Source organism: Prionailurus bengalensis, chromosome B1 (assembly GCF_016509475.1).
Source record: "Prionailurus bengalensis isolate Pbe53 chromosome B1, Fcat_Pben_1.1_paternal_pri, whole genome shotgun sequence".
Classification (NCBI taxonomy): domain Eukaryota; kingdom Metazoa; phylum Chordata; class Mammalia; order Carnivora; family Felidae; genus Prionailurus; species Prionailurus bengalensis.
The window spans coordinates 165,837,483-165,853,186 of NC_057344.1; the positions used below are offsets into that span (position 1 = coordinate 165,837,483).

A 15,704-nucleotide genomic window follows, 5' to 3' on the forward strand; every position below is an offset into this window, starting at 1 on the left:
ACCAAATATTTTTATAATGCTTTCTCCCTCTTCCTGTTTCTTTAATTTGCTGAGTTTGCAAATGTGAACTTAATATAATGCAATGCTACTAAGTATTTTTAAAATGCTTTCTCCTTCTAAATTGCTGACCTGAGCAATTTCATTATACTGACTGCTTTGTACTCCTATCTTGTTTAATACAGTTATTGAAAGATAAGACAGTTTCTCCTACCTTTGGTTCAGGTGTCAAATCAATTATACAGGAAATGGTTCTATGGAGAGCCTTCTTCTAAAAAACAGACTTCAGTTTCAAGGAAAACGACAAAACAAAGTTAACCTAAGTGCAGATTTTTCTTTTAACCTCAAAACTTGAAAAAAAAAGTCTCAAATCTAAATGGGGGTATTTTTGCCATTAACATACACTTAACTTCAATTAACTACAAATTGAAGTCTAACAAACATAATTAAAATGCATTTTATTGCAAATGAAAAATATACAGAAACATTAACATTTGTAAACTTTCTGAAATGAACAGTACGTATAAACATTTGAAAAATAGAAAATTTCAGGGCTATAGAGTTGATTCAAAATATTTCAGAACATTTCATATAAATTCAGACAAATTACTTTTCCACAAAATTTTGTTAGAATGTGAGCAGTGCACTTAGTTCAGTTTTAGTGGCTCTAAGAAAAAATATTTTTGTTGGAATAATTTTGTATTGGTGTTGAGATAGTATAATGATGGAATTCATTTTCATTTGGATTACGTAAAACAAGATAATGTGACACAAATTAAGAAAAGTTGAAGAATGTATGAGAATTGGCAATGACTGGTACTTAACTATCTGGTAATACGACTTCAACAATCAAAATGTTGATTCAGAGAGAACTAAATTCTATTAAATGCCTCATACATCAGGCACAATGCTGAGTGCGTTCCAAGTATTTCATTTAATACTCTTAAAAAACAAAGGCATTAATTTAATTTTATGCTGCTAAATCTAAAGGGTCTTATGAACATTCTGCAATCTGAACTAAAAATAAAGCCACTAACCATTGCCTAAGAATAAAATGAGGAGTCAAAAAATAAAATGAAACTATTACATTTTCAGAATTCTGGAAAGCTTTCAATTTGGCTGCATGAAGACAGCTCTGTAATCCTTAATGACCCATGTGCCGATAGTTATATAATTAATCTTAAGATATCTATGTGAGATAAAGTATAAATATGAAGATATATACATACATGAAACTACCAGTCAAGACTAACATAGTCTGAATATAGGCTGCCAGCATTTTATTCCTTCTTAGACAATATCTTCCTATTTGGGAAAATTATTCTTAGTTTTAGATTGGCAATAACATTTTAGTTTTTTGATGCAAGTGCCCACCAGGGATTATTTAAGAGTTTTTAAAATATTTCAATGGTTCTCAACATACTTCAACTTATTAAATCTTTCTCAGCCTTTCTCCTGGGTGTATGTGCAGTACCAGTTCATTTTCCAATCCAAGATCCACGTGGGTTCTTGCGTTCCAAAAATCTTTAGCCTGGGCACAATACACGAAGGGCAAAGCTTTGCAACAGGTGGCATTAAGAAATACCTGACACTGAATTTCACTAGAGCAGAGAACCACCATAGCCTCGGGTGGATGTCTTTCATTTCCTCACTAAGAAAGTGTCCTAGAGAAACCAATACAGTTTTTCAACAGGGGGGGAAAAACACTTTAAAAGAATTTTTACAATTTTTAAACACGACCTTTTCAGAAAATACTTTTCCTGCGAACTTCTGTTCATAGCTTATACATCTGATCTACAGTTAAAGTGAAACAGCAATCAACAGAGTAAACACGTACTTGACCTGAGGTATCAACCCATGTGTCTTCCATGGATTATCAGTTTTCAAAAATTAGAATGCACTGAGTTGCACTCAACACTGAAAAGTGCTGAAGAGAAGGTGACGGCCCTTTACAACTTCGCAGTCCTCTCTGGACATCCCTGGGAACATTAGTCATAGCTAATAGAACTGGGAAATGCTGAAGTCCGTCTAGTAGAATTCTAAATAATAGAACTTATCATTATGACCCAGAGTGGACTTGAGCTAGGTTACGAACAAATGAAACATTCTGTTGGAACAGAAAAATCCAATCAACCTGAAGGGTTTTTGTTCTTTTTTTCCCCTCTAATATCGTAACTTTTTAGTTAGGATTTTTGTTTTGTTTTGGATGGAAATAAGTTTAGTCTGTTTAGTCTAGAAATAGGTAATTTCTTTCCCATGAAATCAATAAGTGATAAGATACCTGTCCATACACATTAAAGGCTACCAAAAATGTTATTCCTGCTGTGTGCTTAGAGACAGGAAAATTGTAAGTTTTAATAAGCAAAAGGTATTTTCCTGTAGTAGTCCCTGAGGTCTTAATATTTTGTTTTCTAGGAAGTTAACTTCCTTTCCTAGTCTCCCAAAACACTTGTCAACAAAATGAATGGAAAACATGGTCAGGATGAAACTCAACAGAAAAAGACAGTCTGCCACTTATTGTGATAGGATATGCATATTTTTGTAAAGATTAGTAACTAATTATAATTTTCTTGATAAGCATGAAAGTGCCAAATTTCAAGGGAATAATTATGATAACTCATTCAGGTTTTTACAAAGATTTTTCTAGTTGTTTCCAAAAGCTTACCCTTTGGGAATCAGACAGTTGAGAAAAACCTAAGTGTGCAATATAATATTAAAATAATGTGCCAATTTACATTTACAGACTTTACAAAAGTCTCTATGTCAACAGGGAAAATGACCTTTGGGATAATAGTAAGAGAAAGGAACAACATGAATATAAGGAACTCCAAAGCTTAAATCATTTGGTCTTCTCCAGAAACTCAATTTTGTCTCACGTTGTTCAGGTTTGAGTTAAAAGAACCCTTGAAACTAATCATTTGCATTTGTTTTTGTGAAAAGAGAAAACACTGTTTCACTTAAGTATTTCTCTCCTTCCTCTATTCTCCCCTTTTGAATTGGTAGTAAGTTTTTATGATCTGCTAATAAATTACAATTCATAAGCTCTTCATGGACTGTGTCTTGTGCATTCTAACCCACCAAGGAGCAGATTTCCAAAGCAGGCCTATTTTTTCTTCCACATTCCCCTCTTCAGCCATCTAGTTTAGAAAGAAAGAAGTTATGGAAGGGGCGGGGGGAGCATCAGTGATCTCGCGTCTCAGTTTTAATAATTTGAAACAATGACTCATCAGAGAATGATGGCTGATGTTCTGCTTATCAGCACATAGCTAAGTTTATCTATGAATTACTATGAACAGCAGCCAAAGAAATGAAGAGCCACCTGGCACAGACAAATATATTGTGACCAGAAGAGTAACTCAGAGACCCATGTAACTCTTGAACTTCTTTTGTGCTCAGGGAATGTTTCAAGTTTGTAGAAATGAAAATTGTGCTCAGGGAATGTTTCAAGTTTGTAGAAATGAAAAACACTGGAAGTCCTCTGGAGGAGGATCCAAACCTTGGTTTTCAAATTTGATGGCTAAAATCGAGGCTTTTTTGGGGGGAGTGGGGGGGAGGCTCACCTCTAAACTATTAGTTAGAACTTTAAAAACGTCAGCTTTCCTAATAGTTCTTCTAAGAATTAGGTATTTCTTGTCCTCTCCAAGTGTCTTACATTGGCTAAAGTTTGGGGTTTCTAGAGACTTTGATCGTCAATCCTGCTAAACAAAGTAATGTCATCATTGTATCCTGGGGTTGAATATTCTGTGTGCTCCAGTAAGACATATTTGTCTTCACTGCCATTCAGCGAGAGGACTTCTTTCTGTGTGGTGGATGTCAGGTCATTCCAGGTAATGTCAGTGTTTTTAAAAGCATGTAGAAGAAAGATGCCATTGATGATGGTGAAGAACCCACTCAGGGTCCCGATGATATCTCCGGCTTTCATGCCATACCATTCTTGGAATAAGATGGCGGAGCAAGTTACTACCATGGACGTGAAGAACACATAATAAATGGGAGTCACAAGAGATGTGTTAAAGGTGTCCAGTGCCTTGTTGAGATAGTTAATCTGTGTCGTCACCGAAAGCACGAGTACACCTAACAAAACAAAGACCAGCGGGTGCTTATAAACTGGCTTCCATTCCAATAGTTCCTTAATGGCAATTCCCAGGCCCTTGACGGAAGAAACTGAAAATGCTCCAATCAATGAACAGATTGAAATGTAGACCAATATATTGGTCTGTCCCTTCCTGGGAGCCACGATCAAAATCAGCACCAACGAGATCACAGTTATGATCACAGCAAAGGAAATAAATCCTGTTTGGAAGAAAAAAAGAATTAGAATTCAGAAAATGCTGATAGGATCATATCTTTATGAAAGCTTGTTAGGAGTGTAGGAGCATAGGTGTTTCAGAAAGGGAAGTGAGATTAAAACAACAAAACCAAAACAACATTTTACTGCATGGCTCTCAATATTTTACAATGGACTATGACAAACATATCTTTTGAATTTCATAGCTAACACTATGGGGCATGGCAGCTATTGTCTGACTGACTTTTTATTTTCAGAGAGGGAAAGTAGCCAAAATTGGGGTTGGAATATATGCCTTTTGCCTCTCCTATCCCCATCTCCTCCTTTCAGGTATAGAGAGGAAGCATGGACAGAACAATACGTTGTGTCACCTTTACAGAAGACTTGTAATACAGTCAAACCTTACTGTATCTCACAACCCACCATGAGGCTTGCAGCCTTTTACAGTATTATCCCAAATTCACTTGAGGAGGAGAGAAAATGGAACCAAATATTGAGTAAGAGTTTCTTTCGGTTGAATCACAGACCTGGGTCTCTCAATTTCATTTCCATTTCATGCAAAGAAGTGACTTCCTCTTCTTGTGGGGCATGGATAACCATCACAGTTGACCCCAGTATACTTAATATGCAGCCTATTTTGCCATGAATGTTCAGTTGCTCATTTAAAAAATAGGAAGACAATATTGCACTGTTAGGAGAAGAAAAACAAAAGCACTCGTTCAATTAGCTTTTGATCCCATAGCAGCTCAGAAGTCACACTGTGGCATGTTGCACCCTGTATCCCAGTCACCAATCAACTGATCTGAATATGCTACGTGACGCTGAAAAACCTGATTAATTTTAAAACTCAGAAATGATCGTCAATCAAATCTGCTTAATTGCTTTTGTACCTAAAGAGTTTTCAGGGACATTCTATATCTGTGTAATCTTCCTATGAGAAGTCATTTTCATTTTCCCCATCTTCTCCTATAATGCCAAACAACATAGAAGATCTTTTACATCATACTGGCTTGATACATTCAGGAGATCTGTGCTCACGAAAGGTTCAAAGACAGATACATGCCTAAAGAAGAATCACTCTGCTCAGGGCTGATGTTTGGCTAATATGCACAAGTACAACCATATGGGTTGCCAAAATATTGAAATATTTCCTTACCGGCTGCTACTGCCCTGATACTTCCACTTATCCAATAGTCCCACTGCTTTGGTTGTCATGGCCTCCGGAAGTCCTGTCGGCCTCACCACAGACACCAGACAGTGGATCCTGATGCTCCACCAGCAGGTCTGTTGTGATTCCTGCACACCAGCCTCCCCTTGACGCCCTGGCACTCCCATCACGGTTGTATCTGTACCAATTTGCACGCAAGACCGTGGCACCGTTACTCGGTGCCTTCTTAGAGTCGTGGTCATGTGGCCACTTGTGAGGACTGCAGCCTCAGCCAAAACACTGCTGCTACTACTGATTACCGCTCCTTGCACAGACAGTGTTCTAGTGCTCTCTGTGTACTGACTCATTTACTTCTCACAACAGTCCTACAAAGAAGGTGAAAAGAAATGGGTAGGCCTAGCCGTAAGCTTTCTACTAGAGGTGGTTAGATAAAAGGAACAGACAAGCGCAACAAAACTGTGGCTTAACTGTAAGAGTTCACGTGCCCGTTGAGCACATTCATCTGGGATCATGATAAAGACCAACTCAGAAAAATGAGATGGACATTCTAGGAACATGAAAATTACCCGTTTCCATTACTAAAAGAAACTCAGAGGTCTCCAAACATAACTATCCTGCAAATAATGTAAGACTTTAAGTGAGAGTTGAAGTTTAACCCAAACACTCTGCTTTTAAACCCTCTGATAATTGTGGTCATTAACCACTATGACAACAGAAAGGACTAAAAGGGCCGTGGCAATGTGTTCAGGTAAGAGAGAGAAAAAAATCCCCTAGGCTTCACTGAATAAACACAAACATAACACGTGATTATTTTATGTTAGCAAGAAATTGGGCCCCCTCTCATGTTTTTCTAAATAACAACAATAACATAATTTATTTCTCATTTCTATTGCGCTTGATTGTGTCTTCTCAAATTAGTTGCGTGATATTTTGTTTTGAGATATGCCTAGCAATATATTTCTTGTGGTTTAAGCTCATCATGCTATTGACATCTCTACAGAAGCCAAGCTCATTTCTCACATACCTTACGAGCACGCTCAGAGCACCCAGCGGGGTGACCAAGGTGGCCGGTGCAAAAGCATAAGCTGCAAAATTCGCCGCTTCTCCGGCTCCCACTGGAAAGCAAGCCGTAGTATTCATATGAGAGATGGACTTGTCAGAAGAGACAAACCAAGGACACAAACAAAATGGTAGACTTCTATGCCAAGGGTACTGACGGATCTAGCTAAAAGGAACAATTTAACTTTTTTAATGGAGGTTGGGGGGAGGATTGGTATTAAGGGATGCAGATAAACTGTGAATACCTGGTGATATGAACTCAATGCAAAAAGTGGTAACAGATGATTACACATTTTAAGTGACTTCCAATAGGGATTTTAGTTACGTCACTACCAAGAACATATTCGGTCACTCTGATAAAATCTAATTAGAGGTAGCTTTAACCTAAGCAAAGAATTTTTCTATTTGTTTAACAATACCTACTGTTACGCAAATGAACAAAAAGCAATGTGGCAAATTAGAGTGCTTTGCAGAGATTTACTGACTGGGCAGGGGATAGCCAGAAATGCCTACCACAGGCCCAGGTAGCCAGGGGTGTCTGAGTTGCACAAGATCCAAAAACACTTTCACAGGATCTTAGAAGCTCGAGGAGATCCAGAGGGCTGTTTTAAAGTCATAAGGATGTGCTCCTGCAATCTTTCTCTCATCTGAGGAACTCTAGATCTCTGTGAAATGATTTCTATAGTGAGAGGAAATCCCTCTAAGAACTACACTCTTGTCTGGGAGCCAAATTATTCTTAGGGGTCACACGTGAACATTTGCCAACAGAAGCCAGTATTTCACAAGGGCAAACTAAGCCAAGAAAACACTTATATTGTAGACAGAGCTTCTGGAACAGATAAAAGACACCAGAATACTTTTTATTTTTCCATCTGGCTGCTATGTCCCCGGCCTTCCCCCTCTACACCCCAGGCAAAACTTCAGGAGTACTCAGCTTTAGGGAAACTATCATAAAACACATAGAAAATTCCAGAACAGATAAATTAGGAGACTGCTCTTCTAGGAAAAGGCATGGCAGTTTTCTTCAAAAATTAAGCTTTCTTGAATACTTGATATTATTTATATTTGTATCTCTTATAGACAGCTTTCCAGGAAAATATTAATTTCATAATTGAAGTGCTGTATGTTTGTCAATAGATAAAATCTCTAATGTTGTAGACATCTGCTTTTCTCTCTTCAAAACTAGCATGAACTTTGTACATGATGAGAATAAAATTGTAAATGTAGCCACATAACATTCTCCTTATATTTTCATCCTACCGTGTGGGTAGAGGGGTGGGGAGACACAAGTAGGAGAGAGAGAGAAGGAGAAAAAAAGAATCCAAATCTCTGAAATCTCCCCAGTATGTCCTGGTCAACTTTTGTTCAAATGAAGTAAGAAAACAGAACTGAAAGGGCTATAGACACATTGAAATGATTTTTATTTATCATCTTTTTAGATTCTAACACTAAAGGAAAGTTATCCAATTCCTTTGCATAGGAGGCCCACACAAGTACTGAAATGTGTTGGTTGGTATTGGAAAATAAATGGAAGTTTTTTTGTTTTTTTGTTTTTAATATGAAATTTATTGTCAAATTGGATTCCATACAACACCCAGTGCTCATCCCAACAGGTACTCTCCTCAATACCCATCAGTTTATTCTCAGTTTTTAAGAGTCTCTTATTTTTTGGCTCCCTCCCTCTCTAACCTCTTTTTTTTTTTTTCTTCCCCTCCCCCACAGTCTTCTGTTAAGTTTCTCAGGATCCACATAAGAGTGAAAACATATGGTATCTGTCTCTCTATGACTTATTTCACTTAGCATAACACTCTCCAGTTCCATCCACATTGCTACAAAAGGCCACATTTCATTCTTTCTCATTGCCACGTAGTACTCCATTGTGTATATAAACCACAATTTCTTTATCCATTCATCAGTTGATGGACATTTAGGCTCTTTCCATAATTTGGCTATTGTTGAGAGTGCTGCTATAGACATTGGGGTACAAGTGCCCCTATGCATCAGCACTCCTGTATCCCTTGGGTAAATTCCTAGCAGTGCTATTGCTGGGTCATAGGGTAGATCTATTTTCAATTTTTTGAGGAACCTCCACACTGTTTTCCAGAGTGGCTGCACCAGTTTGCATTCCCACCAACAGTGCAAGAGGGTTCCCGTTTCTCCACATCCTCTCCAGCATCTATAGTCTCCTGATTTGTTCATTTTAGCCACTCTGACTACCGTGAGGTGGTATCTGAGTGTGGTTTTGATTTGTATTTCCCTGATGAGGAGCGACATTGAGCATCTTTTCATGTGCCTGTTGGCCATCTGGATGTTTTCTTTAGAGAAGTATCTATTCATGATTTCTGCCCATTTCTTCACTGGATTATTTGTTTTTGGGGTGTGGAGTTTGGTGAGCTCTTTATAGATCTTAGATACTAGCCCTTTGTCCGATATGTCATTTGCAAATATCTTTTCCCATTCCGTTGGTTGCCTTCTGGTTTTGTTGATTGTTTCCTTTGCAGTGCAGAAGCTTTTTATCTTGATGAGGTCCCAGTAGTTCATTTTTGCTTTTAATCCCCTTGCCTTTGTGTATGTGTCAAGTAAGAAATTGCTGCAGCTGAGGTCAGAGAGGGTTTTGATGGTTTTCCTGCTTTCTCCTCTAGGGTTTTGATGGTTTCCTGTCTCACGTTCAGGTCCTTTATCCATTTTGAGTTTATTTTTGTAAATGGTGTAAGAAAGTGGTCCAGTTTCATTCTTCTGCATGTTGCTGTCCAGCTCTCCCAGCACCATTTGTTAGAGACTGTCTTTTTTCCATTGGATGTTGTTTCCTGCTTTGTCAAAGATTAGTTGGCCATACTTTTGTGGGTCTAGTTCTGGGGTTTCTATTCTATTCCACTGGTCTATGTGTCTGTTTTTGTGCCAATACCATGCTGTCTTGATGATGACAGCTTTGTAGTAGAGGCTAAAGTCTGGGATTGTGATGCCTCCCGCTTTGGTCTTCTTCTTCAAAATTACTTTGGCTATTCCATACAAATTTTAGGATTGCTTGTTCTAGCTTTGAGAAGAATGCTGCAATTTTGATTGGGATTTCATTGAATGTGTAGATTTCTTTGGGTAGTATTGACATTTTAACAATATTTATTCTTGAATCCATGAGCATGGAATGCTTTTCCATTTCGTTGTGTTGTCTTCAATTTCGTTCATAAGCTTTCTATAGTTTTCAGCATACAGATCTTTTACATCTTTGGTTAGGTTTATTCCTAGGTATTTTATGCTTCTTGGTGCAATTGTGAATGGGATCAGTTTCTTTATTTGTCTTTCTGTTGCTTCATTGTTAGTGTATAAGAATGCAACTGATTTCTGTACATTGATTTTGTATCCTGCGGCTTTGCTGAATTCATGTATCAGTTCTAGCAGACTTTTGGTGGAGTCTATCAGATTTTCCATGTATAATATCATGTCACCTGCATAAAGTGAAAGCGTGATTTCATCGCTGCCAATTTTGATGCCTTGATTTCCTTTTGTTGTCTGACTGCTGATGCTAGAACTTCCAACACTATGTTAAACAACAGCGGTGAGAGTGAACATCCCTGTCGTGTTCCTGATCTCAGGGAGAAACCTCTCAGTTTTTCCCCATTGAGGATGATATTAGCTGTGGGCTTTTCATAAATGGCTTTTATGATGTTTAAGTATGTTCCTTCTATTCTGACTTTCTCGAGGGTTTTTTATTAAGAAAGGATGCTGAATTTTGTCAAATGCTTTTTCTGCATCGATTGACAGGATCATATCGTTCTTTTCTTTTATTAATGTGATGTATCACATTGATTGATTTGCAAATGTTGAACCAGCCCTGCAGACCAGGAATGAATCCCATTTGATCATGGTGAATAATTATTTTTATATGCTGTTGAATTCGATTTGCTAGTATCTTATTGAGAAGTTTTGCATCCATATTCATCAGGGATATGGGCCTGTAGTTCTCTTTTTTTGTGCTGGGTCTCTGTCTGGTTTAGGAATCAAAGTGATGCTGGCTTCATAGAATGAGTCTAGAAGTTTTCCTTCCCATTCTATTTTTTTGGAACAGCTTGAGAAGGATAGGTATTTTCTCTGCTTTAAATGTCTGGTAGAATTCCCCTGGGAAGCTATCTGATCCTGGACTCTTATTTGTTGGGAGATTTTTGATGACTGATTCAATTTCTTCGCTGGTTATGGGTCTGTTCAAGTTTTCTATTTCTTCCTGTTTGAATTTTGGAAGCATGTGGGTGTTTAGGAACTTGTCCATTTCTTCCAGGTTGTCCAGTTTGTTGGCATATAATTTTTCATAGTATTCCCTGATAATTGCTTGTATTTCTGAGGGATTGGTTTTAATAATTCCATTTTCATTCATGATTTTATCTATTTGGGTCATCTCCCTTTTCTTTTTGAGAAGCCTGGCTAGAGGTTTGTCAATTTTGTTTATTTTTTCAAAAAACCAACTCTTGGTTTCATTGATCTGCTCTACAGTTTTTTTAGATTCTATATTGTTTATTTCTGCTCTGATCTTTATTATTTCTCTTCTTCTGCTGGGTTTAGGCTGTCTTTGCTGTTCTGCTTCTATTTCCTTTAGGTGTGCTGTTAGATTTTGTATTTGGGATTTTTCTTGTTTCTTGAGGTAGGCCTGGATTGCAGTGTATTTTCCTCTCAGGACTGCCTTCACTGCATCCCAAAGTGTTTGGATTGTTGTATTTTCATTTTCATTTGTTTCCATATATTTTTTAATTTCTTCTCCAATTGCCTGGTTGACCCACTCATTCTTTAGTAGAGTGTTCTTTAACCTCCATGCTTTTGGAGGTTTTCCAGACTTTTTCCTGTGGTTGATTTCAAGCTTCATAGCATTGTGGTCTGAAAGTGTGCATGGTATGATCTCAATTCTTTTATACTTATTAAGGGCTGTTTTGTGACCCAGTATGTGATCTATCTTGGAGAATGTTTCATGTGCATTCGAGAAGAAAGTATATTCTGTTGCTTTGGGATGCAGAGTTCTAAATATATCTGTCAAGTCCATCTGATCCAATGTATCATTCAGGGCCCTTGTTTCTTTATTGATCCTGTGTCTAGATGATCTATCCATTTCTGTAAGTGGAGTGTTAAAGTCCCCTGCAATTACCACATTCTTTTTTTTTTTTTTTTTTTTTAAACATTTATTTATTTTTGGGACAGAGAGAGACAGAGCATGAACGGGGGAGGGGCAGAGAGAGAGGGAGACAGAATCGGAAACAGGCTCCAGGCTCCGAGCCATCAGCCCAGAGCCTGACGCAGGGCTCAAACTCCCGGACCGCGAGATCGTGACCTGGCTGAAGTCGGACGCTTAACCGACTGCGCCACCCAGGCGCCCCTACCACATTCTTATCAATAAGGTTGCTTATGTTTGTGAGTAATTGTTTTATATATTTGGGGGCTCCTGTATTCAGCACATAGACATTTATAATTGTTAGCTCTTCCTGATGGATAGACCCTGTGATTATTATATAATGCCCTTCTTCATCTCTTGTTACAGCCTTTAATTTAAAGTCTAGCTTGTCTGATATAAGTATGGCTACTCCAGCTTTCTTTTGACTTCCAGTAGCATGATAGATAGTGCTCCATCCCCTCACTTTCAATCAGAAGGTGTCCTCAGGTCTAAAATGAGTCTCTTGTAGACAGCAAATAGATGGGTCTTGTTTTTTTATCCATTCTGATACTCTATGTCTTTTGGTTGGAGCATTTAGTCCATTTACATTCAGTGTTATTACAGAAAGATATGGGTTTGGAGTCATTGTGATGTCTTTGAGTTTCATGCTTGTAGTGGTGTCTCTGGTACTTTGTGGTCCTTGGAACATTTCACTCACAGAGTCCCCCTTAGGATCTCTTGTAGGGCTGGTTTAGTGGTGATGAATTCCTTCAGTTTTTGTTTGTTTGGGAAGACCTTTATCTCTCCTAAGCTGAATGACAGACTTTCTGGGTAAAGGATTCTCGGCTGCATATTTTTTTCTGTTCATCACATTGAAGATTTCCTGCCATTCCTTTCTGGCCTGCCAAGTTTCAGTAGATAGATCCGTCACTAGTCTTATCGGTCTCCCTTTATATGTTAGAGCATGTTTATCCCTAGCTGCTTTCAAAATTCTCTCTTTATCCTTGTATTTTTCCAGTTTCACTATGATATGTCGTGCAGAAGATCGATTCAAGTTATGTCTGAATTGAGTTCTCTGTGCCTCTTGGATTTCAATGCCTTTCTCCTTCCCCAGATCAGGGAAGTTCTCAGCTATGATTTGTTCAAGTACACCTTCAGCCCCTTTTTCTCTCTCTTCAGCTCTTCTGGAATTTCTATTATATGGATGTTGTTCCGTTTGATTACATCACTTAGTTCTCTAATTCTCCCCTCATACTCCTGGATTTTTTTTATCTCTCTTTTTCTCAGCTTCATTTTTTTCCATAATTTTATCTTCTAATTCACCTATTCTCTCCTCTGCCTCTTCAATCTGAGCTGTGGTCGCCTCCATTTTATTTTGCACCTTATTTATAGCATTTTTAGCTCCTCCTGACTATTCCTTAGTCCCTTGATCTCTGTAGCAATAGATTCTCTGCTGTCCTCTATACTTTTTTCAAGCCCAGCGATTAATTTTATGACTATTATTCTAAATTCTTGTTCCGTTATATTGCTTAAATCGTTTTTGATTGATTCATTAGCTGTTGCTACTTCCTGGAGTTTCTTTTGAGAATTCTTTCGTTTCGTCATTTTGGATAGTCCCTTGGGTGGTGCAGAACTGCAGGGCACTTTCCCTGTGCTGTCTGGAGTAACTTGTGTTGGTGGGCGGGGCTGCAGTCAGACCTGATGTCTGTCCCCTGCCCACTGCTGGGGCCACAGTCAGACTGGTGTGTACCTTATTTTCCCCTCCCCCAGGGGCAGGACTCACTGTGGATGGTGTGGCCCCCGTCTGGGCTACTTGCACACTGCCAGGCTTGTGGTGATGCTTTGATGGGATCTGGCCTATTAGCTGGGATGGATCCGCAAGGTGCACAGGGGCGGGAGGGGCAGGCTTAGCTCGCTTTGCTGTCAGTGGTCCCCTGCAGGAGGGGCCCTGCAGCACCAGGAGAGAGGCAGACCTGTCGGAGGGATGGATCCACTGAAGCACAGCGTTGGGTGTTTGCACAGTGCAAGCAAGTTCAGTGACAGAAACTGGTTCCCTTTGGGATTTCGGCTGGGGGATGGGAGAGAGAGAGATGGCGCTTGCCAGTGCCTTTGCTGAGCTCTGTATTCTGGGGCTCAATAACTCTCTTTCCCGATGTCCTCTCGCCCTCGCTGCTCTCCGAGGGCAGAGCTGTTCACTTTTAACATTGCACATGTTAAGTCCTGCTGGCTGTCAGAACTCATGGAGTCCAGCCCTTCCGCCTTTGCAAGCCAGACTTTGGGGGCTCTGCTTTGCCAGGCGGGCCGCCCCTCCATGCCCCCCCCCCCGCCTCCCTCCCGCCAGTCCGTGTAGCATGCACTGCCTCTCCACCATTCCTACCCTCTCCCGTGGGCCTCTTGTCTACGCTTGGCTCTGGAGAGTCCATTCTGCTAGTCTGGTGGTTTTCTGGGTTATTTAGGCAGATGTGGGTGGAATCTAAATGATCAGCAGCATGCAGTGAGCCCACCGTCCTCCTACACTGCCATCTTCTCGGTCCAGGTCTAATAAATGGAAGTTTAAGGCTTCTTGCTGCAGAGGGAGATGACGAGCAGGAGGTATGAAACTACAGTTTATGAGCTCCTATCTTTGGAAGTTTTAGGGTTGGGATTTCAGAGGAGTTAGGGGAGGAGATAGAAATCTGCAAACGTGCCTGTGAGCATCAACACTGCCTTCTATTTGCACAGCATATGAGCATCTACAAGGTGCTCTCCCATCCAACAGTCTCATGGAGTCCTCAGAGCAAGTCTGGGGGGAGGGGGGTGCTGACAGCCTTCATCTTCTTTCCATTCCTTCCATGCTTAGCACCCAGAGGGGACTTTAATTTGCCCATATTTTGGGCCTGACCAGGAAAATGCAGCCATTCGTTAGTCAACATGCAGCTAGAACAGTCACAGATTTGAATTAGGAGCAGGGAAATGTGGGAAGAAGGCATTTCCCTCAATTGTTCTGGGGAATAAAATATAACAGAAGGGGAAGCTTGTGATAAAATATAGTAGTTTCAGATGTTAACTTTTTTCTATGACAGTACTGAGAACATGGGGGGTGGTGCAGGGAGAGGAGAGGAAAAATTAATTCTAAATATATATGACTTACTTCGTATGTAAGACAACATATACCCACACGAAAATTTCTAGACCTTTATGCCATCCTTACCAACAAGATAAACTAATCATTTTTGAGCAATCCCATGTAATTTATTTATCATTTTACAAGCATGCACTATTCTCAGCAGTAAGGACTTACTTGAGAGTAATCCTGCCCACCAGAGCCATTCCTTGAGGTAAGAATGTCCACCTTGTCCTAAGAAAATAAGAACAATTAAAATTTAGTTCGGAACTGGAGGAAGAAGTTCGAAAGAACTGACTGCTGGGAAAAGTAATGGAAAACGGTTGGAAGAGGCAAGATGTAAGGCCAACTCAGCATAGCTAGTCTTTAGCTTATTTACTTGGTCACTTCTATTGGTTTTGATTATGTCACTTTTGATTTTTTGTTTTGTTTTGTTTTGTTTTAAATTTTTTTTTTCAACGTTTATTTATTTTTGGGACAGAGAGAGACAGAGCATGAACGGGGGAGGGGCAGAGAGAGAGGGAGACACAGAATCGGAAACAGGCTCCAGGCTCTGAGCCATCAGCCCAGAGCCCGACGCGGGGCTCGAACTCACGGACCGCGAGATCGTGACCTGGCTGAAGTCGGACGCTTAACCGACTGCGCCACCCAGGCGCCCCACTTTTGATTTTTATAGAAAGTAAGTTTTTACATTTGCAAGAAAATCTTATTTAATCATTATGTTTAGTATATTTATGCCTGCCAGAGATGTGGACATAGACTCTAAATACTTTGCTTCACCCACAGTTAAAATTAAAGACAAAAACTGTATATTGTAAATTACATCAGTACCTAATGAGGACCTAGAAGGGAAAAAGATGGTTAACATACAAGCTTTTGAGATTTTGGATAGTCAATCAGAGAACAACAAGTATTAGCCAGTAGGACTCTCCTTATTCTTTACCTTGGCATCATGAAACTG

The 15,704-nt window shown here is 39.5% G+C and overlaps 1 protein-coding gene across 1 annotated transcript in view; it reads right to left on the minus strand.

The window, feature by feature from the left end:
- Positions 1–438: 438 nt before the first annotated feature.
- The window catches only part of NIPAL1 (NIPA like domain containing 1), a 31,079-nt gene continuing 15,813 nt past the window's right edge, over positions 439–15,704 (minus strand). Inside the window, exons 3-6 of the mRNA XM_043572719.1 lie at positions 14,921–14,977; positions 6,478–6,568; positions 4,813–4,973; positions 439–4,290 (exon numbers count right to left, since the gene is read on the minus strand). Of these exons, the coding sequence (XP_043428654.1) occupies positions 3,671–4,290; positions 4,813–4,973; positions 6,478–6,568; positions 14,921–14,977 (929 nt within the window). The 3' untranslated portion in view covers positions 439–3,670. The remainder of the gene's footprint in view (positions 4,291–4,812; positions 4,974–6,477; positions 6,569–14,920; positions 14,978–15,704) is intronic.